The sequence below is a fragment of the Somniosus microcephalus genome, chromosome 14 (assembly GCF_052327205.1).
Source record: "Somniosus microcephalus isolate GS21.2 chromosome 14, FLI_Smic_1.0, whole genome shotgun sequence".
Classification (NCBI taxonomy): Eukaryota; Metazoa; Chordata; class Chondrichthyes; order Squaliformes; family Somniosidae; genus Somniosus; species Somniosus microcephalus.
In genome coordinates, this window is record NC_141000.1 from 95,594,405 (window position 1) to 95,620,221 (window position 25,817).

Genomic DNA, 25,817 nt, shown 5'->3' on the forward strand with positions numbered 1-25,817 from the left:
ATGGCGATAGTACACACTGAAATTAAACCATATGTGACATCATAGTGACAAAAAATCTTTATTTCTTTGTATGATTTTAAAATAGCTGAGTTCAAAATGGAGGATGCTGTTGGAAGACATACTGGCTGGAATTTCCTGTGAATTACTGCCTACTTTGGGATGGAAAACAAAGTAAAATGCATATTGCCTCAAAAATGTCCATTTAATGTAGCAGCAAAGTTTCATTTTTTTTTTAAAAGCACTAGTTCTCTTTATGACCCACCAACATACCACTCCGCCAGGTACACTTAGAACTGGGGGCTAACTGAGGTAGAACTGATGGCATTTCAGATGGATGATGTCATGCCGCCAGTCTATTCCGGTGACATCTATATGGAGGGTGGGGCGAACGCACGAAACGTGAGCCCCCACTTCTGGCAAAATTTAGCAGCATAAAAAAAGGGGTGGAGACCTGGGGAAACCAAGTCCCAGATTCCGGTCTGCCCACCCAAACTGTGCTGCTGCTGCTCCTCTCCAGGCCCAGGAAGTTTGGGTAGCCTGTAGCTTTTATATAACTTGTATACAGCAGTCTAGTGGTGAGTTATTTTTCCATATTCTGAGGTGACGGGAGCGAGAGCATAATGGACATCCCACATATTCTTAAGCAAGCGACTTACTGTGATTCAGGGTTAATTTTTAGATGTGGTTTTTGGTTCGTAAAGTCTAGCTATGAGCAGAAGGAAAGTATTGGAGGGAGCAGTGAAAACCAGACTGAAGAATTCACCTTCATCAAAATGGTCTTGCATTTCATGGTGAGAACATTGTTGCAATGATTCTTATTACTGAAATCATTTTCTTTATGTATTACAATATTAAAATATATAACTCAAATGGAAATGTGGGAAAGAATATTTAAAGCATTCCATTCTACAGGATTGTATCGGTGTTCTTCAGTCGTGGTCTGTTTCTTCGCTATGTAAGTTTGCCTTTTCTCCTAAATTATTTTCTAACCTCCTAGCCCAGCCAATTCCTTTTCCCCATCTTGTTCCTAAATTAATCCACCCTTTTTCTAGCTGCAGGGACATCTAGCTAGGAGAAAGGGAGCCAGATTCCTAGCGATAGGAATAATCTACAGCTTCTAGTGTGCTTTGACCAATCTTAAACATCTTGCAAGAGCCGTTGGCATCTTACACAGGTGCTGCGCTGCCGCCAAAGCGCATTGTGGTTAAAGAGGTGCAGGAATCCCTGTAATGTAGAAGGCAGGAAGTCACAGTAAATATTTTAGTGCCTCTTCGCAAACTTCTTGCTGGCTCACGCCGTGTACACACAGTTTCAAGCTGCTTCATGCTATGTGGTAATAAGTAATAACAGTTGGACTCATTTTTGTGTGAAGCGTCCTCATTTGGATGATTTTCAGGGACTTTTTCCATGAACATTAGTTTGTGATCGTTCTAAATTTAGTCAGCCCACCTCAGAACCTGAGCTGGGACTTTCAACCCTACGTTCTGTATTCCTTCAATTAAATGACATTCTTAATTGAGGGCTTTTAAGGAGAAAAATTTGCATTCCCCTCCCAGTACCTATGGTTTAAAAAAAAAAAAAAAAAAAAAAAAATTATTATTCCATGGGGTGGGCATGAGTAAAATTTGTGCAGCTGTTCGAACACCTGCAAGGGAGGACATGGTGTAGGAATTCAGCTCGATATCACTTTGTTTCCTGTTGGCTAGCTGGTTCTGAGGTATACAGTGGCCAACATGTGATTCACACATCAGTGGAGCTCTAATGTTACTCGAGTGTAACGCTGACCTTTCGGTATCATTGGCAGTGGTGGAGCTCATTGATTAGCTGACCACAGCAGTCAAGTATGCTGCCCTCGAAGTGGGAAATTCCACTTCCTGTCAAAGCAACTGTGCTGTGTTGAATGCAATCGGCACAAAGTGGATCAGTTAATATTGTCCTTTTAATGTAAAGTCATGAGGGGTAATTTTTCAACTTCTCACTCAGGACGAGGAACCTCACATGCTAACGGTGCGTATCGGAAATTCAGGCGCATGATTTTATGGCCATTAATTTAAATGGTCGGAAAAGCGTGTGCAGCGTACGTCAAATCTTCTGATACACGGAAGAAAGTTGGAATATTACCTATTGTAGTTCAGCTTTTGATTCATGCACAGAACACTGATTGATTAGAATCAGACCCTTGGCTGGGATGTTGCTGTGGTCATGATGCACCTAATAGTCATCTGCTTGCGTTTCCTGTGACACATGCAATGTACTTGCGTTCTGTTATTGCGCAGTTTGATTTTTGGTCACACTAAATGGTTCATAGTCAGATAATTGGTTTCTTCTTGGCTTGCAATGCACACACAGTCGTGCATTGATAATACGAAGGCTCACATTCTCCAAGCTGCTAACATTCCATCTGTTGCTAGGTTTCTGTGGTGCCTGCTTCCAATCTATTGAAGGGAATGGGTGAGCCAAACAACTCCAGGTCTTTATGCAGGGGCAAACCTGCCTGGCAACCTTATTATCAATGAACTGCACTTCCTGCATGGTCTTGATCCCTCCTATTCCTTACCTACATGTGGCCTCTCGGCAGTATCAGCTACAAATGTGGGGTCAGCTTCCATATGTACACTGATGACATGCAGCTCTACCTCTCTGGCCCCCACCCTTGATTCGACAACCACCACTGTACTGTCTAACTGCCACTCTAACATCAAGTCCTGGTTAAGCTAGAACTTTTTCCTGCTCAATATTTACAAGGCCGAAGCCATCTTATTTAGCTCCTCTGAGGAGCTTTGCACCTCGGGTACTGATTCCATCTCCCTCCATTCCATGCTGCTACTTCAGATTCGATTCAGTTCACTGTGTACAGTTTAAGCACTTGTTTGACCCTGAGCTCTACAGCTTGCACAAAATCCGATGCACCCATCACACCCATTCTCACCCGCCTCCATTGGTTCCCTGCCCCTTTTGTTGTATTGACTCAAATCCTTGTTTTCCAATCCCTCCTTGGTCTCATTACACCCTACCTTTGCAGTATTCTCCAGCCCAACATCTCACCTTGCACTCTCCATGCTTCTGATTCTAGTCTACTGTGCACCATTTGCCTTAGTCCCCTCAACCACTAGTGGCAGGGCCTTTGAGACTCCAAACCCTTGCATTCTAGAATTTTCTTCCTAAACCCTTTGCCCTTGCTACCCCTCTTTCTTCCCCCCCCCCCCCCCCCCCATTATTAGGAGCTTCCTCAAGACTCATCCGTTTGATCATGGCTTTAGTCCTCCACACATCCAACCACAGCTTCCTTCCTATCCCCTGTTGGTGTCTACCTTTCCATTGGAGAGTGCTTTGGGATGTTTGGTTACCTTTCTTTCCTCCTTTAAGATGCTCCTTAAAACCTACCTCTTTGACCAAGCTTTTGGTCACCTGCCCTAATTTATCCTTATGTGGATCGGTGTCAGATTTTTTTTGTTGTCTTAAAATACTCCTGTGCAGCGTCTTGGGACGTTTTACAATGTTAAAGGCACAATAAAAATTTTAAAAACATGAAAAGCTACATATTTAAATGTAAGATGCTGTTCCTACCAACATGCCAGAGCTGTGCCCCTTGGCATGCTGTCTGACATGGGGAATCTGTTGGTAGGCGCCTTGAGAATTATGTCATGAAAATTATTTTTAATTCTGAAGTGTAATCTTGGGGATTTATTTTTAATTTTTTATATATATTCGTTCCATAAAACACAAATGACTGTTATGATTTCTGTGTTTCTGATTGACATTTGCCTAATTTTCTGTAATTTTTCCCCACAGATTTAATTACCTGTTTGGACAAGGGGAGCCACTTTTCAGAGCCTGAATTCAGGTGAGGGCTAGTTAAACTGATGGCACAGGGGATTAGGTTTAGAATTTCTTTTAGTAAAGTGAGCAAGGAACATTTTAAAATTGCCAAAGGGTTTGGTTCAGTTTTCTGTAATGTGCTTATAGGATGTTAATCTGGACACTGGATTTTTTTTTTAATAGCGAAAACCAAGTTATATGAAAGGTAAATAAGGTGCAATCTATTATTGTTAAAAAAAAAAAAAAAAATGATTGTTTACTGAAATGCATGGAATTTACAACACAGAAACAGGCTGTTTGGTTGGTGTTTATACTCCACATGAGCAGTAGTCCTAATCTCATTTGCCTGCTCTGTTCCCATATACCTTTTATTACTCTTTCCTTCAACTATCGAAATGGTGACATGTTCTCTGGGTCAGTCACTAACTCTGGTAGTGAATTCCACTGTCTCACAACCCTCTGCCAAATGAGTTTCTCCAGCTTTCTGCCCTATATCTCTTTCTTAGGCAGTCCCTTGGAACCGAAGATGACTTGCTTCCACATTAAAAATGAGTTCTCAGGTGGCTGATGAGTCCAATGCAGGACCTGCAGTCTCTGTCACAGGTGGGGCAGACGGTGGTTGAAGGGGCGGGTGGGTGGGGTGCTTGGGTTGACGTGCGCTCCTTCCGCTGTTTGCGCTTGGCTTCTGCTTGCTCCCGGCGAAGAGACTCGAGGTATTCGGCGCCTTCCCAGATGCTTCTCCTCCACTTTGTGTGGTCTTGGGCCAGGGATTCCCAGGTGTCGGTGGGGATGTTGCACTTTTTCAAGGAGGCTTTGAGGGTGTCCTTGAAGCGTTCCCTCTGCCCACCTGGGACTCTGTTGTCATGTCGGAGCTCCGAGTAGAGCGCTTGTTTTGGGAGTCTCGTATCGGGCATGCGGACGATGTGACCCGTCCATTGGAGCTGATCGAACGTGGTCAAAGCTTCGATGCTGGGGATGTTGGCCTGAGCGAGAACACTGACATTGGTGCCCCTATCCTGCCAATGGATTTGCAGGATCTTGCGGAGGCAGCGTTGGTGGTACCTCTCCGGTGCTTTGAGGTGCCTGCTGTACATGGTCCATGTCTCTGAGGCATACAGGAGGGCGGGTATTACTACTGCTCTGTAGACCATGAGCTTGGTGCTGGGTTTGAGGTCCTGGTCTTCAAACATTCTCTTCCTCATGCAACCGAAGGCTGCACTGGCACACTGAAGGCGGTGTTGGACTTCGTCATCGACATCTGCCCTTGTTGACGGTAGACTCCCGAGGTATGGAAAGTGGTCCACGTTGCCCAAGGCCCTGTCATGGATTTTGATAATCGGGAGGCAGTAGTGTGGCCGGGGCAGGTTGGTAGAGGACCTTTGTCTTCCGGATGTTTAGTGTAAGGCCCATGTTCTCGTACGCTTCGGTGAAGGTGTTAACGATGGTTTGGAGTTCGACCTCTGTGCGCAGATGCATGCGTCGTCTGCATACTGTAATTTGACGACAGAGGAAGGGACGACCTTGGATCTGGACTGAAGGCGACGGAGGTTGAACAGTTTCCCATTTGTTCTGTAAATTAGCTCCACTCCAGCAGGGAGCTTACTGAGGGTGAGATGGAGCATTGCTGCAAGGAAGGTCGAGAAGAGCGTTGGTGTGATGACACAGCCTTGCTTGACCCCGGTCCGTACATGAATTGGGTCTGTGGTGGAACTGTTGCTCAGGATCACGGCTTGCATGTCGTCGTGAAGCAGGTGGAGGATGGTGACAAACTTTTGAGGGCAGCCGAATTTGAGGAGGACACTCCATAATCCCTCATGGTTGACAGTATATTGATTGATGTATATCTCTTGCATGTATTCTTATAGCTATGTCCCCTCATTCTAGATCCCTCAATTTCTCTGTTTCTATCAGCTGTCCCATCGCGTCATGATTTTAATCCCCTCTATCAAATCACCCCTTAATTTCCGTTGTCCTAACGAAAACAGCCCCAGTTTTACAAGTCTTGTTTCTGATGAGGCTGATGAGATCAGGCGGTGCGAGGAGTGTTGTGGTGCGATGTGCCGCAGTGCGGTGAGACATGGGGACACTCCTGCAGTTGGCCACCAAGTGAGGGGGAGGGAGAGGGGCGGAGTTCAGCAAAAGTACTGGGCCTTCCTCGAGGAGGAAGGGGAAATCTTCCCTAGGCGCTCCTGCACAGTACCTAGTAATGGTTCAAGAGCAGCACTGACTGACTCCGAGAGACCCAAGGACAGAAAGCATAAACATCAAAAAAAAAGATTCATTTATATTTTAAATTAACTCGTGGACAGTGATACTGATTATATTTACAGCCTTAATTTCAGTATCATTGTGTGTTCAGTGTCCAATTATCTTGTAACTATAAAGCCATGTGTTGTCATTCATAGAGTATTGATGCCCAGATTACAAGGTGACGGTACTGAAAAGCTCAAACTCTAGTGAATTGGAGCCAGGATATCCATTGTTACCAAACAGATTACATTTGATATAACTATGTAAGAAATAGTTTGATGTTGCTCACTAATATTTCACAACTGTTAGGCATGGAACCAGAGTCACTGTTGGCAAGAAAAAAAAATATCCAGTAGATCCGTGTCTTTTTAAAAAAAAATCAACTTCTTCTAATGACATCTGCTGACATAAACTGGTAGTACAGTACTCCCCACTGAAATGTGGAATGGAAATAAATGGGGAAATTTTAACGTGATTGTACCTGTTTACTGAGATTGAGCAGTGCAGCTATTTTGCAGTTGGGCTGCGCTCAGTTCATTGGACTCTCTCGTTCCAGGTATGCAAGAGCCTCATTAAGGCTGTAAAAAATTATAGAAATTGAGCCAGCCTGCGATTTCCTACGGTTTGCTCTAGAAATGTGGAGAGAGTGCTTTAGGGCCCCATAAACTGGTCAGAGTAGAAGGCCCTTTCTAGCCTTGAACTTATTTCTCAAAACTATGTTATGCAGGTTTAGTATTGTTTCACAGGTAATTGCTGTTTTTTATGCTTTTGGGTGAAATTTGACTTTTTTGGTTTACTTGCTTTTTTACATCATAGCATTTCCGAGAGCTTAAAACTCATTTTCAACACCCTAAAGTGACAAAACGAGCATTTCTCTGGAATTCTTCTTTCCCTCGGGGAGCTTGAGGATGAGGAGGAGTTGCAGAGGAATGATCAGAGGGAGGTCCACCTGACTTAAGATGGGTTGCACAGACCTGGCATTACTTCTGTAGACCCCACCAGAGCTACTTGGGCATTTCAGAGAAGATTTGCCTTTGCCACCTGCACTTCGGCACATAGGAATTGCTGGATGAAAAAAGACCGAGGTCCATCTGATTCACCTTCTACCATCCTTGTAGTCGCATGATACAATGATAATGGCATTGTTGACTAATCATAGCAATCAACTTCTAACAAATACACCAGACCCAGACATGAGGCAAGGAAAGCCCCAGTGGTGGAGAGCTTTGGGAACCACAGGTCTGAAATCATCTGATCCTCCCAAGCATGCTACACTTATCACTTCAGCCAGGAGACATTTCTCCAGGTCAGAATTGTGCCCTCAAATCGTGTGTCCTCTTATACAAGAAGAAAAAACAATTTTCTATTGTGAATATAGGGTACGGTAGCACAGTGGTTATATTACTGGACTATTAATCCAGAGGCCTGGACTAATGATCCAGAGACGTGAGTTCAAATCCCACCACTGCAGCTGGGGAATTTAAATTCAGTTAATTAAATAAATCTGGCATTTTTAGACTGATACCTGGGATGGCAGGAATGACTTATGAAGAGAGATTGGGTCGATTAGGCTTATATTCGCTGGAGTTTAGAAGAATGAGAGGGGACCTCATTGAAACTTATAAAATTCTAACAGGACTAGACAGACTAGATGCAGAAAGGCTGTTCCCGATGGCAGGGGTGTCCAGAACCAGGGGTCACAGTCTAAGGATAAGGGGTAAGCAATTTAGGACTGAGATGAGGAGGAATTTCTTCATCCAGAGTGGTGAACTTGTGGAATTCTCTACCACAGAAGACAGTTGAGGCCATTTCATTAAATATATTCAAGAAGGAGTTAGATATATTTCTTAAGGCTAAGGGGATCAAGGGATATGGGGAGAAAGCAGGGACAGGGTACTGAATTTGGATGATCAGCCATGATCGTATTGAATGGCGGAGCAAGCTCGAGGGGCCGAATGGCCTACTCTTGCTCCTATCTTCTATGTTTCTATGTAAAAATAATTTTGAGATGCTGCAAGTTGAAGGAGTACATGCTCAATGACAGATATGTGCCCAACTTTTGTGCCAACCTGGGTGTCCGTATATAATCATGCAACTAGATTGTGCTACACTGATGTGTGGTGTGATGCCCTTGGAAGATGCAAGTGTGGCAAAGAACTCTCCCCAGGGCTTCCGCCAGCTTCTCCGGGATCGTAATGTTTCAGCACAGAAACAGGCTATTCTGACCTTTAAGTCTTTTGCTGGTGTTTTTCTCTACTCAAGCAACTTAATTTAATCCAACTGGCTTTCTCACTCCCCATACCATGTAATACTTACCTTTTTCAAGTAACTATCTAATTCCCTTTTAAGAGAGTTAATTTATTCTGCTGCAACAATAGTTTGTGACAGTGTATTCCATTTTCCAACCACCCTCTGTATAAAGAATATAGAAACATAGAAAAATAGGAACAGGAGTCGGCCATTCGGCCCTTCGAGCCTGCTCCGCCATTCAATATGATCATGGCTGATCCTCTATCTCAATACCATATTCCCGCTCTCTCCCCATACCCCTTGATGCCTATATTTTTCTAATCTCCCCTTTCATTCTTTTTGTGATTATCTTAAGCTTGTGTCCTCTCATTGTTGTCTCATTGACTATCTCCTTAACACAGTAATACACTAGATTATATTCACTACCTGGTTTATATTTTATTTCTTATTTTCAGCAAGTACTGTCCTGCAGGATGCTTGACCCCTTTTGGTGACATCTCTGGAACTATCCCTCACGGCTATCGAGATGTAAGTAGCGAGAGAGTGAGACAGCAAACTTATTGATGGGATTAGCCAAGTGAAATTATCTAACCATGATATACCGCATGCATATTCATCTCTGCTCTGGGATCTGCAATTGATTTGGTGAATATTAAGAGAATTTAGACTAACGATAACTAGGTGAAGTGGATGCTTCCACCCAGGCCATTTGTATCATAGTTGTGCTTTATGGGAACAAAAGAAGTACTGTCAAATAAATGCTACTATCCTCGCGTTTAAATTTATCGCAAACTTATAATGACTGCATTTATCACAAATGTCTCTCGGCAAAATTAATTTTGCATGAAAGTGTTGGCAGCCTCAGGTTGCATGAAAGATTCTTTGTGCTAATATTTCCTAATGTACAATATTTCTTATATTGTGGGATACTTCACAAGTATCATGTAGAGTTGTTACCTGCAAACATCCTCAAGACCATTCTAGATGCTTCAGTTCCTAGTTCCTCTAGTTGCCTCTTGCAGCGCCTTGGAACGTTTTATTATGTTAAAGGCGCTATATAAATACAAGTTGTTGCTGCCTCTAGTTGCGGGTGCAAGAGTAGTTGACTCCAGCCACTATTTAATTTGCTGTCTAAGTGCTTTCTACATTGCAACAGTGACTGCACTTCAAAAAAAAAAAGTACTTAATTAGATGTAAAGCGCTTTGGGACATCCTGAGGTTGTAAAAGGCACTATATAAATGCAAGTCTTTCTTTTCTTTTTCTAATTAACCAAAACAAGGGGGAATTCTAACATTCCCCTTCATGTCAGAATCGTAGATTGAAGTGGATATTTGAATTGAAGTGTTTTTCGTAATGGGAGGGTCTGGAGTTCACTCTGTGCCTCCGGCAAGTTGAGATCACTCGGCTGTGGGTAAGGCAGTGGGTATTCACTGCTGGAGATACTGGAATCACATTGGTCTCCAAGATCAGCATGTCCAGAGTTAACCGCAGCAGCCACAGTCCTGTCAGCTGGTGCCGAGCTTGGCAATTAGAACATTTATTTAAGCTATGCAGAAGTATTCACTTGATGATGAGGTTTAACAGGTCTCGCCTCAGAGCTTACACAGAACCAGCTGGGTTCCAGCAATCTGCAGGCATGAGTCAGTGAAGCCGAGGGCATAGAGTGCACCCAGACACTCGCTCCTTGGCTTTTCAGAGTGCTTACTTCACACATTCCACACAGTGGACACGTCGGGCTGATATCATTGAATACCAAAAGAGCACACAAAGGTTAATCAAATACCAAACCAGTAGTGTCATTTTAATAAAGTCTTTATTCAGAGGCTCTCTAGAATACCCCCACTGAATTCATTTAGTGGTGCTAATTCTTTAGGAATGAATCAAACAAAAACTAGCCAGACAGTTCCTTTTGGAAAACCATTAAAAATCCTAAAATCTTCAACAGTGAAATATAGATAGTAAAATCGATTTAAATTTCTGCCCTCCTGCACTGTGCTCATCTATTCCTCTCCTTCACACCCACTCCCACGAGCCCTTTCACCTCCTACAACTTCCTGCAGCTGCTGACTGGGTCAAATCACTGACTTGCATATAATCGCAGTTCACTCTGCTCCTCAGCCAATGGAGAGTTCACTTCTAGCAAGAATATATTGGACCTCTCCTCAAGTGGGATGCACTGCACTGCACTGAGAAATTTACTGCAGTTCAGGTGGTGATTCCGAGTATCGAACAGTCCTGCCATTGTTTTCGGTCCCCTCCACAAATTCCGTTCCCTAGCCACTGACTCCATCCCTCTCCCTAACATCTGTCTGAGGCTGAACCACACTGTTCGCAACCTTGGTGTTGTAGGAGTCTACGTACTCCTAGCAAAAAATACTGAACTCTTGAGAGGTTCAACAGAAAAGGTTTAATTGTTGAGGCTGCATGCTGAACACAAAATGGAGTCAGAGACTACACAAAGTACAACTGTCTTTCATCAGTGCACAGCTTTGACTGCTCCTCCCCCGCTCTGGGCTTAACTATGTTGCAGATCGAGTTTCTTAAAGGTGTGATCCTTAAAGGCATGACGCCTGATTTATAGTCTACGGACCGGAAAGCGGATTGTGTCCGTTCTGTGATCGGTACGCCACAGTGTCATATTTGACCCTGAAATGAGCTTCCGACCACATATCCACAGCATAACAAAGACTGCCTATTTCCACCTCCGTAACATCGCCCGTCTCTGTCCTTGCCTCAGCTCATCCGCTGCTGAAACCCTCATCCATGCCTTTGTTACCTCTAGACTTGACTATTCCAACGCACTCCTGGCTGGCCTTCCACATTCTATCCTACATAAACTTGAGGACATCCAAAACTCGGCTGCCCGTGTCCTAACTTGCACCAAGTCCCGTTCACCCATCACCCCTGTGCTTGCTGATCTACTTTGGTTCCCGGTTAAGCAACGCTTCGATTTCAAAATTCTCATCCTTGTTTTCAAATCCCTCCATGGCCTCACCCCTCCCTATCTCTGTAATCTCCTCCAGCCCCACAACCCCCCGAGATATCTGCGCTCCTCTAATTCTGCCCTTTTGAGCATCCCTGATTATATTCACTCAACCATTGGTGGCCATGCCTTCTGTTGCCTAGGCCCTGAGCTCTGGAATTCCCTGCCTAAACCTCTCCGCCTCACTACCTCTCTTTCCTCCTTTAAGACGCTCGTTAAAACCCACCTCTTTGACCAAGCTTTTGGTCACCTGCCCTAATTTATCTTTAAGTGGCTCAGTGTTAAATTTTTTGTCTTCTAATACTCCTACGCAGCGCCTTGGGACGTTTTACTGCGTTAAAGGCGCTATATAAATACAAGTTGTTGTTGTTGCCTATTTAACTCCTTAAGTACTGATCCGCTGAGCTTGGTACTTTCCAAATAAGTTACTTGTATTTATATAACACCTTATCCTATTGAAGTGTTCAAAGTGCTTTTCATACAGTGAATTACTTTTTGAAATGCAGTGACTTATTATTGAATCATAGAATCATACAGCACAGAAGACGGCCATTAGGCCCATTGTGTCTGTTGGCTCTTTGAAAGAGCTATTTAATTATTCCTACTGTTCTGCCCTTTTCCCATAGCTCTGCAAATTTCATTTTTTCAAGTATATATTGAATTCCTTTTTGAAAGTTACTATTGAAACTGCTTCCTCCACATCTTCAGGCAATGCATTTCAGGTTGTAACAACTCGCTGCATTAAAAAAAAATCCCCTCTCCCCTAGATTTTTTTGCCAATTATTTTAAATCTGTGTCCTCTGGTTACCGACCCTCCTGTCAGTGGAAACGGTTTTACCTTATTTACTCTATCAAAACCCCTCATAATTTTGAACAGCACTATTAAATCTCTCCTTAACCTTCTCTGCGCTAAGGAGAATAATACCAGCTTATCCAGTCTCTCCTGTAACTGAAAACTTTCATCCCTGGCACCATTCTGGTAAATCTCCTCTGCACCCTCTCCAAGGCCTTGACATCCTTCCTCAAGTTTGGTGCCCAGAATTGGAAACAATACTCTAGCTGAGGCCTAACCAGTGAGGATAACAGTTTACCATAACTTCCTTGCTTTTGTACACTTTGGGCTGGATTTTCTGAATGGAGGCGAGTTGGAGGCGGGACTGCTGCTTGCCGTATCAATGTCCCGCCTCCATCCTCGCCTGACCAACCAGAGGGATTTTCCCCTGATTGACCTTGTTAAGCCCGCCCTGCGGGCTCAGCAGGCCAATTAGGGGGGAAGTCACTGACTGAGCACGTCAACGTCTGTCAAGACTTCTTGAAAGAAGAAATGTCAGTGTTTGACAGCTCTGTGAAGCTGTCAGACACTGACATTCTCTTTAGTTTGATGAGTCCTTGTGTTCAGGACTCCTCAAACCTTTCAACTTTGTAAATTTCAGATGGCTGCTGGATCGGAGGATCCAACAGCCAGTCTGTGAAATCGACAACGAGGATGTCGGGTCCCCTGATCCAGAGAGGATGAAGGCTGTAGGAAGAAAACAAGGTAAGTGAACATTTTTATCACTCACCTTACATACTTACCACTCCACACTTGCACCCATCACTCACCTCTACATCTTACTTCCAGGTGCCTCCAACAGCTGCAGACCTCCTTCACGTCTCCTCCAACCCGGCAGGGTTCTCCAAGGTCGGGAGGCCTTCACCTGTGAAGGTAAAATGGCACTAATCCTTTTTTTTTGCCTGTTAACTACCTGTTAACAGGTAGTTAAAAGTATTTAATGCCTTTCCCGCCTCCAGGAGACGGGACCCAAAGCAGCACATCTTCCCGCCTTCTGGCAAAAGGGCACGGAGGTGGGATGGGGGCGGGTTTGCCATCCGCCCCCACCTTCTGCTAATTTACCGGCAGGCCCGCCTCCATGCCCGCCTCCACAGTGCTTGGAAAATCCAGCCCTTTGACTCTATTTATAAAGCCCAGAATCCCATAAGCTTTTTTAACAGCCTTATCAACTTGTCCTGCCACCTTCAAAGAACTCCCAAGTATCTCTGCCCCTGCACTGCATTTAAAATTTTACCATTTAATTTATTAGGTAGATATATTGGGTTATGTAGGTAACTATTTGGGGGTTGTGCTCCCTTAGCCAGGGAAAGATATGCCAATGAGAGACAATGGGGGGGATGTAAGAAACAGGGCTGGGGGTGGAGATAAATTGAAGTGGTGAACTTACATACTTCCTGCCCAATCTAGCCGACTGCAAGGACACCCACCCAAAGCTGGCAGGGTCCTTCCATCCTACCATGCGGATTGGCCTCCGATGGCATCATCAGAGCCAACTTCAGTATTGACCTGAGTGAGGCAGCAGTCCTCCTGGGAGCTGGATCGAGAGCCAGAAGAGACCCAGGGAAGTTTAATCTTTCAAAGGTTTGCTTGTGGGCCAAGAGGAGAAGGATTGCTCTTCTGGGCCCCACAAGGAAACCTTGGGCATCCCCTCGACCGCAAAGCCCCTTTTCCCCCTGCCCCCCATCCACTTGCCTTACTGCTAGGTACCGTTTTGTCAGTACTCTGCGGTGGGCTCCTGCTGTCTGAATTGCCACTCCATCCCGCCAGTCAGGAGGCGATTCCCATTATGGAAATGTGGCCTCAGGCGATGCAGGAAAAATTGTTGTTGTGTAAGGTTAAAAAATAATCAGAAAGTCACAATCAGCAAGCTCAAAGCATTATAACACACAAATCCCAACTATGTGAGTGCCTGCAGTTGAGCGCTCCTTTAAATCCAGTTTCCTGTCAGTCAGGTTGTGAAACCTCATCCTGCAAAGTTTTACTTAACGGATTTTCTGCGGGTGGGACTTCGAACTCGCCCGGTTAAAACCATTACATTGTGGCGGTCCCATTGGTTGTCCTTTACATTGAGATACATAATTCCCTTTAACTTAACTTACTTATGTATGTATAACTTACTTAATTGTATGTACTTAACTTACTTATTTGTATAACTTACCAGTTGGGGCTGTGCCCCTTTAACTTACCTGTTGGGCCGTTGCCCCTTTAAGAGGCGACCTAACGCGCTGACGTCACGCATCATGTGACGCATGCGCGTCGGCCGCCGGCCCGACTCGGGTTTCCTAGACGGCCGCGGGCACAGCCCGAGCTACGGCGACTTCGGCCGCATCGGCCAGCAGGCGGGAGCGAAGCGATCCTCCACTCCCGCGGCAAGTACCGGCACAGCCCAGCCTCGCAACCTTGGCCTCAAAGGCCAGCCTCCGTACCGGGGAGATGTACCGATGCAACGGCGCAGGTCACGTGACCGCCTAAGCGCACGCGAATGTGCTGACGTCACGATGCGGTCACGCGACGCCCAAAGCGCGGGAATATAGAGCAGAACGCAATGAGGTCATGACGCTCCCCACGGGACTGGGAACTCAGTCCTTGTGGAGTCCCCGCTGGGACAAGACCTACAACATGGTGCTCCTGCAGTCAGCCATCTTACCTGCTACCTTACCTGCTGTAATTATCCTGTTCTGGTAAATAAACAACTTATTTATAGTTCATCGAAGTTAAACTCTTTCATTTAGTGGCGATTTACACGAACCGCTACAACATCATATTTACATTTGCGATTTCCATCAGAGTCAGCTCCTTTGTTAAAATGCTTTGAGGCGGTAACGATTTTTAAAATATTCGTTCACGGGATGTGGGCGTCGCTGGCTGGGCCAGCATTTATTGCCCATCCCTAATTGTCTTTGAGTGGCTTGCTAGGCCATTTGAGGGGCAGTTAAGAGTCAACCACATTGCTGTGGGTCTGGAGTCACATATAGGCCAGACCAGGTAAGGACGGCAGATTTCCTTCCCTAAAGGACATTAGTGAACCAGATGGGTTTTTATGACAATCATGTTTCATGGTCACCATTACTGATACTAGCTTTTTATTCCAGATTTATTTAATTAACTGAATTTAAATTCCCCAGCTGCCGTGGTGAGATTTGAATGCCTGTCTCTGGATCATTAGTCCGGGCCTCTGGATTACTAGTCCAGTAACATAGTTAGTTTTGCTATTTTAACTGCTCACCTGCCCCTGTCCCACCGAAGCCCATGTTTTTTGTGTACTGGTTGAACTGTTTCAGAAAAGCTATCTCACTAAATTTGACAATTTGAAATAATATCTATTGGTTATATATAGGATCCATAATATTCTATTGGAGCAAATTGAGAAATGTGGGATTCTTGCGAATTTTTAAAACATTTTTGTGGGAAGACAAATGAGAAACTTTTTAGACTGGAGCTGACTAACGCAGCAGAATAGTTACGATGTCAGGCAACAGACACCAAACGCAGCAGAACCAGCTGAAACAAGTGCTTCCACATTGATGGATGGGTCAGTTGATAGTGGGAAATGCAATAGTGTGCATTCCAAATTCTACCGTTACTCACTCCGACCTGCGGTCTCTTCTATAAAGATAAATGTGATGACACAGTGACTGATACTGTTCAGTTTAGTGATGAGGTGGTCAGACTTCCTCATATGCAGCATTCCTAGCAGAAACAGCCTGTTTCAAATCCCTGTTTGAATCATTCCCAGTGGTAAGACCCAATGCAGTCATTCAACTTACAATTTGATAGTGTTACTGCCGATTGTGGTTTGTGGAAGTTGCACTGCAGCTCACATTTTTCAACAGCGCTGTTGGTGTTCTCGCCCGATTTCAGGTCCTGTTGGTGTTCTCGCCCGATTTCAGGTCCTGTTGGTGTTCTCGCCCGATTTCCGGTCCCATTGGTGTTCTCGCCCGATTTCAGGTCCTGTTGGTGTTCTCGCCCGATTTCAGGTCCCGTTAGTGTTCTCGCCCGATTTCCGGTCCCATTGGTGTTCTCGCCCGATTTCAGGTCCTGTTGGTGTTCTCGCCCGATTTCAGGTCCCGTTGGTGTTCTCGCCCGATTTCAGGTCCTGTTGGTGTTCTCGCCCGATTTCCGGTCCCGTTGGTGTTCTCGCCCGATTTCCGGTCCCGTTGGTGTTCTCGCCCGATTTCAGGTCCCGTTGGTGTTCTCGCCCGATTTCAGGTCCCGTTGGTGTTCTCGCCCGATTTCAGGTCCCGTTGGTGTTCTCGCCCGATTTCAGGTCCTGTTGGTGTTCTCGCCCGATTTCAGGTCCCGTTGGTGTTCTCGCCCGATTTCAGGTCCTGTTGGTGTTCTCGCCCGATTTCAGGTCCCGTTGGTGTTCTCGCCCGATTTCAGGTCCCGTTGGTGTTCTCGCCCGATTTCAGGTCCCGTTGGTGTTCTCGCCCGATTTCAGGTCCCGTTGGTGTTCTCGCCCGATTTCAGGTCCCGTTGGTGTTCTCGCCCGATTTTCAGGTCCTGTTGGTGTTCTCGCCCGATTTCAGGTCCTGTTGGTGTTCTCGCCCGATTTCAGGTCCTGTTGGTGTTCTCGCCCGATTTTCAGGTCCTGTTGGTGTTCTCGCCCGATTTCAGGTCCTGTTGGTGTTCTCGCCCGATTTCAGGTCCTGTTGGTGTTCTCGCCCGATTTCAGGTCCTGTTGGTGTTCTCGCCCGATTTCAGGTCCTGTTGGTGTTCTCGCCCGATTTCAGGTCCTGTTGGTGTTCTCGCCCGATTTCAGGTCCTGTTGGTGTTCTCGCCCGATTTCAGGTCCCGTTGGTGTTCTCGCCCGATTTCAGGTCCCGTTAGTGTTCTCGCCCGATTTCAGGTCCCGTTGGTGTTCTCGCCCGATTTCAGGTCCCGTTGGTGTTCTCGCCCGATTTCAGGTTCCGTTGGTGTTCTCGCCCGATTTCAGGTCCCATTAGTGTTCTCGCCCGATTTCAGGTCCCGTTGGTGTTCTCGCCCGATTTCAGGTCCCGTTGGTGTTCTCGCCCGATTTCAGGTCCTGTTGGTGTTCTCGCCCGATTTCAGGTCCTGTTGGTGTTCTCGCCCGATTTCAGGTCCCGTTGGTGTTCTCGCCCGATTTCAGGTCCCGTTGGTGTTCTCGCCCGATTTCAGGTCCTGTTGGTGTTCTCGCCCGATTTCAGGTCCTGTTGGTGTTCTCGCCCGATTTCAGGTCCTGTTGGTGTTCTCGCCCGATTTCAGGTCCTGTTGGTGTTCTCGCCCGATTTCAGGTCCCGTTGGTGTTCTCGCCCGATTTCAGGTCCCGTTGGTGTTCTCGCCCGATTTCAGGTCCCGTTGGTGTTCTCGCCCGATTTCAGGTCCTGTTGGTGTTCTCGCCCGATTTCAGGTCCCGTTGGTGTTCTCGCCCGATTTCAGGTCCCGTTGGTGTTCTCGCCCGATTTCAGGTTCCGTTGGTGTTCTCGCCCGATTTCAGGTCCCGTTGGTGTTCTCGCCCGATTTCAGGTCCCGTTGGTGTTCTCGCCCGATTTCAGGTCCCGTTGGTGTTCTCGCCCGATTTCAGGTCCCGTTGGTGTTCTCGCCCGATTTCAGGTCCCGTTGGTGTTCTCGCCCGATTTCAGGTCCTGTTGGTGTTCTCGCCTGATTTCAGGTGCTGTTGGTCACACTATCGCTGCTCTGGAATAGGCGGACATGAAGGTAGAAGCTCCCCAACGGGTAAATTTCATGTTAGAATGCTTAATGTGCTTGTACTACATTCCTGTGTGGGCTGTTTTTATGCTGGTGTTAACTTGTTTAAAATAAGCAGGTTAGCATCTTTCCTAAAATAATGCTGGCCAGAATTTGGTGCTGGTACACTGAGCGTTTGTACCAAGCGATTGTAGATTGGAAAATCTACCCTGTACATCTTTGTCATTTAAGCCTAGAAAATACTGTAATGAACGTTTAATGCACTTGTATCATATTCCCTTTAGCTGCTTGTTTAATGGAATTTAAAATAATGCCTGCTTTAAAATAGTGGACAGACGAATGTCATCCAAATGCAGAGGTTTTTGTCTGCATCAGCAGTAGGTTCTGGACTTGAATTAAGAGAATACAAGGAAGTGAAGCCATCTTCTTTCTCATCAGGCTTCTTATAAAAATAATCAGTGAATCCATTGATCCCTGGTTAATGCTCATAGAAACTGGTCTGTGTAGCTTTGCTGCAAGCCCTTGTTCCAGCCCCAACAGTGAGGTTTCCTGGCTCCTTGCATGTGTTGTACATGGAGAAACACACAGTCAGCATATTCATATGTAAACAGAGTTGAAGTGATCAAAGTGCAAAGGACAATTAGTTGAGTGTTTTTCTTCCTTTAGCCTCTCATACTAGGGTTAACAGTGATCTCTCAGTCCCAGGAGTCCATATGTAAACAGTAGGTTGAAATAGTAATTTCAGCGGTTTCAAGAGCCCGTAATGCATGCGTTCAGGGGTCCAGTCATTTTGCAGACAGTTTGACCGAGACAATCAAGATTTCACTATAAGCAAAAAGCAAAATACTGCAGATGCTAGAAATAGGAAATGGAAAAAAACAGGAAACATCAGCAGGTTCGGCAGCATCTGTGAAAAGGACAAGAGTTGATTTTTTTTTTTAAATGATCATTTTTTAAAAATTTGTTCCTGGGATGTGGGCGTCGCTGGCAAGGCCAGCATTTATTGCCCATCCCTAGTGGCTCTTGAGAAGGTGGCGGTGAGCCGCGTTCTTGACCCGTGTGGTGAAGATACTCCCACAGTGCTGTTAGGGAGGGAGTTCCAGGATTTTGACCCAGCGACAATGAAGAAACAGCGATATATTTCCACCTCGGGATGGTGTGAGACTTGGAGGTGGTGGTGTTGCCATGTGCCTGCTGCCCTTGTCTTTCTAGAGGTCGCGGGTTTGGGAGATGCTGTCGAAAAAAATGAATTATAAAAATAAGCCATTGAAGATTAAGTGAATCAAACTAAAATAAACGCAATCTATTCCAATAGGTTGTAATATCTGTAATATCTTCTAGTTCTGAGGAAGGGTTTATACCTGAAATGTTTACTCCGGTTCTCGCCACAGAATGCTGCTTGACCTGCTGAGTGTTTCCAGCATTTTGTGTATCCAAGTTTCACTGTTGGGTTTGTCTTGAGACACAGTTTCATTGACTGTGTAACCTAAATCTGACCAGAAATTAACCGAGTCCTCTGAGAAATTTGTGGTATATAATGCTGAATAGTTTCACTGATACCTTTAAACAAACTTGTGCTTGCCTAAAAACTGAAAAAATATTACAATCTATTGGAATAGATTGTGTTTATTTTAGTTTGATTTGCTTAATCTTTAATGGCTTATTTTCATAATTCATAATTGACCCATCACATGTATGTGCAATGTGCTACTTTGTTTTATTCCAGTAGTTGCACGTACCCATAAGCCATTCTGAAGTTTTGCATAAATGAGAAGCTCTGCTGCCATCTCCTTCCATCCAGTGCCAGTGCAGTTGAGGCACTCTATGCAGCTGCTCAGTCAGAAAACAGCTAAAACCTGCCTCAACTGTGGCAGGAAGAATAGTGTGATGCACAGCTATGGGCCTAGAAACTCGAGGATTTGGTTGGAGGCAGGCACTTATCTAATCTGCTTATGGGCCACATGCAGTCAGTCAATTATTTATTTATCTCTTTGTCAGTGGCATCCCATTAAGGTGTGGAAGTTTATTTTCAATGAGTTCCAGTCCTAGGGCGGTTAAAGACAAGGCAGGAGGCAGGAAAGTCTGACTAGCCCCCAAAAACCCAAGGCCTAAACAAGTTGCTTCAACCCCCTCACCCACCTTGCTTCAGTAAGCACAGTCATGCCAAGAAACCTGGATGTATCCGTGCACTCCTCCCGCAAGCACTGTGCAATCAAAAGGTACAATGGTTTCATAAAGTATATACCAATGTAAAAAAAAAAGTTGTTTGTAGCTTCAAAAATGATAAACAAGTTTTTAAAAGCTCTTTGTGGAGGGCTGAACATTAGAGTTATGACATAGCAATATAAGCACACAAGAATTTTTAAGAACAGGAATAGGTCATTAGGCCCATCATTCCTGAGGGAAGAATTTCCATAGGATTTTCCCAATTTCCTGCTATAACTTCAGCAGAAGATTGGCAGAAACCCTGGAGAAATGTAAGTGGCCTCTTTTAGCCATTTATGCTAGTTCTTGAAGGTTCCACTAAAGTTACAGCAGGAAATTTGGAGAATCCCTGTGGAAATTCCAGGTGCTAGTCTTTCTGATTGATCTCTGCTCCACTTCTCTGTCTTCTTAACCTATCCCACAATCACTTTTCTTTCCAGAATTCTATCTAGTTCTCAAAGGTCTTCCCTGATAACATATTCCACAAATCTGTTACCTTTTGTGTAAAACAACGAGTTTGATTTCCTTTCTTGTTCCTGAATTTCCAATCTTTAACCGATCTCCCTGGTATTTGAACTTTTGGTCTTCACTATAACGAACAATTTGTCTGGATCAACTTTGTTTAAGTAAAACAAACAATGCTTTTAACAGAAAGTGAAAACAGACATGGTTCAGGTCTAAACTCTTGTATGAATCTGTAATGAGTTAGTGTTCATGGTGAATGTTGATTGTCATCTCTTTTCCAGTCCTCTTTGCTGTGTATGGCTGGTGTTCATGCTGGTGTGGTGTCAAATTTTCTGGGTGGCCGGATCAATGTTGTCATCAGTAAAGGCATTCCATACTACGAAAGCACTCTTGCAAATAATGTCTCCTCAAAACTGTAAGTACAATAATTGAGAAAAAACATTTAATGCTACTACCTTTTGCTTATAAAAGTGAAGTGGGGAGAGTCATAATCATGTAATATTTGCAAAATACAAAAAGGGGATGAAGTAAACTGTATTTGTGAGAGTAAAAGTATCATGTTAGCTTCTTTTTACTCTAGTTTCCTCCTCTTCATCCTTGCTGCCACATGCATTCCTCGCAGCTGAAAAGGCAGAGCAGGCCCAACTATCAGTGTTGCACCACAACAACTGTTGGCAGTCGTGCCAGGTCAGCTCAGTGAAGGTTCCCCATTGGATTTGCACATTCTTTCCAATATCCTTTGTGTGAGTAGGACAGGTCGGGAGGAATGACTCCCCTGCCTGATACCTCACCTACAGCAGCACAGCTGAACCTGGGAGCTGAGAAAGCCAAGATAACAAGAAGAAAAAATGTGAATGTTGGTCAGCTGAGTGAAAATGGAACATGCTGGAAACGCACAGTTGGCTGATCAGCATCTTAAAGTTAAGGATTTGGATATGACCCTTCATCAAAACTGAAAGCTCGGTGAAGTGATGGCATTTGTACTCCAGTAAAAGTATTCTTTCCTTCCTGGACCCCATGCTAGCTGACATTGTAAATCGGTCCATTTCCTTAGGTACTTTCAAAACCGCCATCGTCATCTCCCTCCTCAAAAAAACCTACCTTTAATCCCTCTGTCCTTACAATCTACCGCAATGGCCCAGAAATTCGGGTCGGGGACTTCCCGCGGGTGCAAGCCCCCGACCTACACTTACCTAGCGCGCTGGCAGTTGACCTCTTGGCCTGCATGGAATTCCTCTCCGAGGCCTGTCCCAGAGGCCGGCGCGCTATGCTGGCGTGTCCCAGGGGCGTAGTTAGTGCGAAGCGTCCCCTGGGATCACGTGAGCAACAGGCAGCCAATCGGAGCAGGGAATGCTCCATTCATAAGTCTTGACAGATAGACCTGTCAAAACGTATAAATGCTGAGGCTGTAAAACTGTACTTTACCTTCAAATAATTTTTTTTTTAAATCACACTTTGTAAATCTCTATAATATAACAGTATGTCTCTCTGTCTCTCTGTCCAGCTATACAATCAAAAGTTATAGAGCATACCTACACATACCCACACAAAGGGCAGCACGGTGGCACAGTGGTTAGCACTGTTGCCTCACAGCGCCAGGGACCCGGGTTCGAATCTGACCTCGGGTGACTGTCTGTGTGGAGTTTGCACATTCTCCCCGTGTTTGCGTGGGTTTCCTCCGGGTGCTCCGGTTTCCTCCCACAGTCCAAAGATGTGCGGGTTAGGTTGATTGGCTATGATAAAATTGACCCTTAGTGTTAGGGGGATTAAATACGTGGGGTTACGGGGATAGGGTGGGATATGTGTTGGTGTAGGGGTTACGGGGATCGGGTGGGATATGTGTCGGTGCAGGCTCGATGGGCCGAAATGGCCTCTATCTGCACTGTGGGGTTTCTGTGATTTCTGTGATATGTTATATCAAAAGAAAGCTTATCATTAGGGGACTCTCGTAGGCGTATTTACTTTTTCATCACACAAAAATTGTTAGGACAATATACAAAAAAGGTTCAAAAATCCTACCTGTCATTAGCGTTGACTGACGTGCTGCTTGACCAATCCTACAGTTCATTCACCTGATGGTTGACCAATCAGTGCGTCACGGGCGGGTCCTAATCCTCCAGTCTCCCTAAACTTCGCTGCCATTTTTTCCATCCCCACAGGGACAGCAGCACCAAAACAAACCCCCACATTCCGGCTCCCGATCCCGCTCCCGCCCCGCCGGAGCGGCAGATAAGTTGGGCTCACTCGGGCCGTGCCTCGCAACCGCTCGGCCCGACACACACAGCGGTCGGGGGAGCGGCCGGCCGTCAGCCGCGCGATCCGCGGGGGAGCTCAGCTCAGGTCTGTCTCGGCCCGACAGCCCGGCCGCGCCTCAACCGCTAGGCCCCGCACGGCCGCTATCACAACGGCCTCGGGCGCTAGGCAGGGAGAGGGGAGGGAGAGGACAGCACAAGGAGACCAGGAGAGGGACAGACAGGGGCACCGAGACCGCGCGGCCCAAAATTGCCCTGGCAACGCCGGGCTCCCCTGCTAGTAAACTATAAATGACATTAAATAACTATTTTAAACAGAAATTTAAATTTTTGAAAAAAATAATTTTCTAAAAAAACGGGGCTAAAAATAAACTTACCTTGCTTTAAAGTATTTAAAAGTTAAAAAAAACCTGTGGGAAAAAATGTTTTAATTTTAAATAATTGACCACTTACCTTGAAAATGAAGTCCTTAGGCTGCTTTTTACATTTCTGAAATGTACAGACTTACCCGCACGTTAAAACCTGAAAAAAAAAGGAAGTTCAACGCACATGCGCAGACTCCCGCGCGCACGCGTTCGACCTCTGAACCCCTTGGTTCAGAGGATCGGAAGTGCTGGTTTCCCGCGCATGCGTAGTGCATGCAAGATTCTGGCACTTCCATCGGGTCCACGCGTGAGTACTCCGTCCGTACTCACGCGTTGGGACCCGAATTTCTGGGCCATTATCGCCAGTGTCCATTTCCTGAAAAATCCTTGAATGTGTTGTCACCTCTCAACTCCGTGCCCATATCTCCCACAAGGCCCTATTTGAACCCCTCCAATCAGGGTTCCCACCAAACCAAAATGGTGCTAATCAAAGACTCAAACAACATTCTCGTGACTGTGGGGAAATTTTAACTCCCAAAAACAGGTGGGTTTGCATCAGGTGAGATGTGAAAATTAAAAAAAATTCAAACCCAACTCCAACCCACCCACTTCCGGTTTTAATGGCAGCGGGGCAGGCAACTAACCCACTCCCAGGAGATGGGTTGATCATTTAAATATTTTAATGAGGCTGCGTGCTTCAGATTTAACCTATCTTCCAGGTTTAACTCTTGCCAGGCGGGTTTCCCCGGTCTCGGGAAACCTGGCAGCTAAAGGCAGGTGAGACTGCTTTGTGGAGAAGTTAAGTGCCTTTACAGCACTGCTTGTGGGCCAGAAGGATCAGGAGTCTTCCCGCACCCCCCAGCCCACCAAGATTACCTCCTTTCCTGTCCACAGTCAGAAACCCCTCCCCCACCCACCCCCAGGATCGGAGATTGGCACCCTCGGGATTGGAGATCACCCTTCCCTCAATGCTACCACTAACCCAGCTGCAGGCTCCCTACTTGCTCCTGGCCTGCGGCCTCCTCTGGAGTGTTCCTCACCCGGCAGGGAGCCACGCCTGTCAACCAGGCTGGCTTACGGGCAGGAAACCTGCAGGAAAGAAAAGACACGCGCTGTGACGATAAAACCGCACAGCGTGCGGGGCCTGACCAAAACTCCTCTCTTCTCCCCCCCCCCCCCCCCGCCCGCCCCCATAAATATTGGGGCCTGTGACCGTGGTATATTTTCCGTCCTAAACCGCTCTGTCACTTTTCACAAGGTTGACCACATTATCCTCCTCCAACACCTCTCCAGGTTGTCCAGCTCAGTGGTACTACCTTTGCATGGTTCCACTCTTGCCTATCCAGTCGTAGCCAGAGCATCTCTTACCAGTGACTATTCTTTCCACCTTTGCTAATAACTACTGTCTGGAAAGAGCTCAATGTAGCTGGTGCTTGTTGATAACACCGTAACCTCTGTGCACCTGCCAGGCCAGCAAGATGCAATTTCCTTTATCTGTATAATATCTGAAATGCATACCAGTCTGGAGTCATTAGCACTCATCCCTGTTGGTATCTTCCATGACAATGAGACCAAGGCCCCGATTTTCTGCCAGCCATCGGGCGGGTTTTCAGGCGGGCGGGGGCTGAAAATCGCCGAAATAGGGGGTCGTGACCCCCGCCCCCGCCTGATTCCCTGCCCCGTCCGACTTTTGGACCGCCGTTTCTCCGCGACCCGAATCAGTCCCGCCCGCCGCTGGCGGGACTGGCCATCGGAACACTAATCACCAATTATTACCATGTTTAAACCTATTTTCAGGGGCCGTTGCGATTTTGTGGCTTTCCCCACATAAAACACGCCTTGTGGGAACACCGCTGATGAAACCTGGCGTGAAAAGAGTTGGCTTGCTTGCCTTCAACTGCAGGTCAATCAGGACTGAATCAACAGGCAGCATTTGCAGGCTGCAGGACCTTGTTGCTGAAGGCTTGGGGGAACTTTTTGAAGGCTTAGGCACAGCTGTGGAAGGTTGGAGCCTCACACACTTCTCCAGTGTGAGCTCCTGGGAAGCCCCTTTCACCACCCTAACTCAGCGCCTCCTCAACGGAGGCATCTGCCAGAAGCATGGGAGGCCTTTTGTACCTTCCCTTCCTGGCGTTAGAGGATCTCCAACAGCAGAGGAGGCTGGAGCAACTCCAGCAACAGCAACAGCATCACCAGCAACAACAGCAGCACCAGCAGGAGCGGCAGGCTGCGGCTCAGCCACCTGGGGCAGCACAGGCCAGAAGGGGCCAGCGCATGGAAGGCCGTCGACGCAGGAGATACCCCCCAAACAGGGTCTACAGACACAGGGTCAGCTACCTCAACATGACTGAGCAGCAGTGCCAGAGGCGGCTCCAACTTTCGCGAGAGGCTGTGACTGACATCTGCGCAATGCTGCAGCAAGACCTGGAGCCCAGAGCACCAGGTCCACACTACTTACCAGTGGCCATCAAAGTCACCACCGCACTCAGCTTTTATGCCTCAGGCTCCTTCCAGGAATCAGCAGCAGACATCAGCGGCATCTCCCAGGCGGCCGCACACACTTGCATCACGCAGGTAACCAATGCACTCTTTGCCCTCGCGCACAATCACATCCATTTCACCAGGGATCGCGCAAGTGTGACGGCGCGAGCGCGTGGATTAGCTCAGCTGGCAGACTTTCCAAGGGTGCAATGCGTCATTGACTGCACACATGTGGCCCTTAGGA

General features: G+C 46.3%; 1 protein-coding gene across 1 annotated transcript in view; it reads left to right on the forward strand.

The window, feature by feature from the left end:
• dcbld2 (discoidin, CUB and LCCL domain containing 2) overlaps positions 1-25,817 on the forward strand; it is a 114,957-nt gene that overhangs the window by 60,188 nt on the left and 28,952 nt on the right. The window contains exons 4-6 of the mRNA XM_086006989.1: positions 3,793-3,844; positions 8,775-8,847; positions 20,757-20,890. Coding sequence (XP_085863115.1) covers positions 3,793-3,844; positions 8,775-8,847; positions 20,757-20,890 — 259 coding nt within the window. The remainder of the gene's footprint in view (positions 1-3,792; positions 3,845-8,774; positions 8,848-20,756; positions 20,891-25,817) is intronic.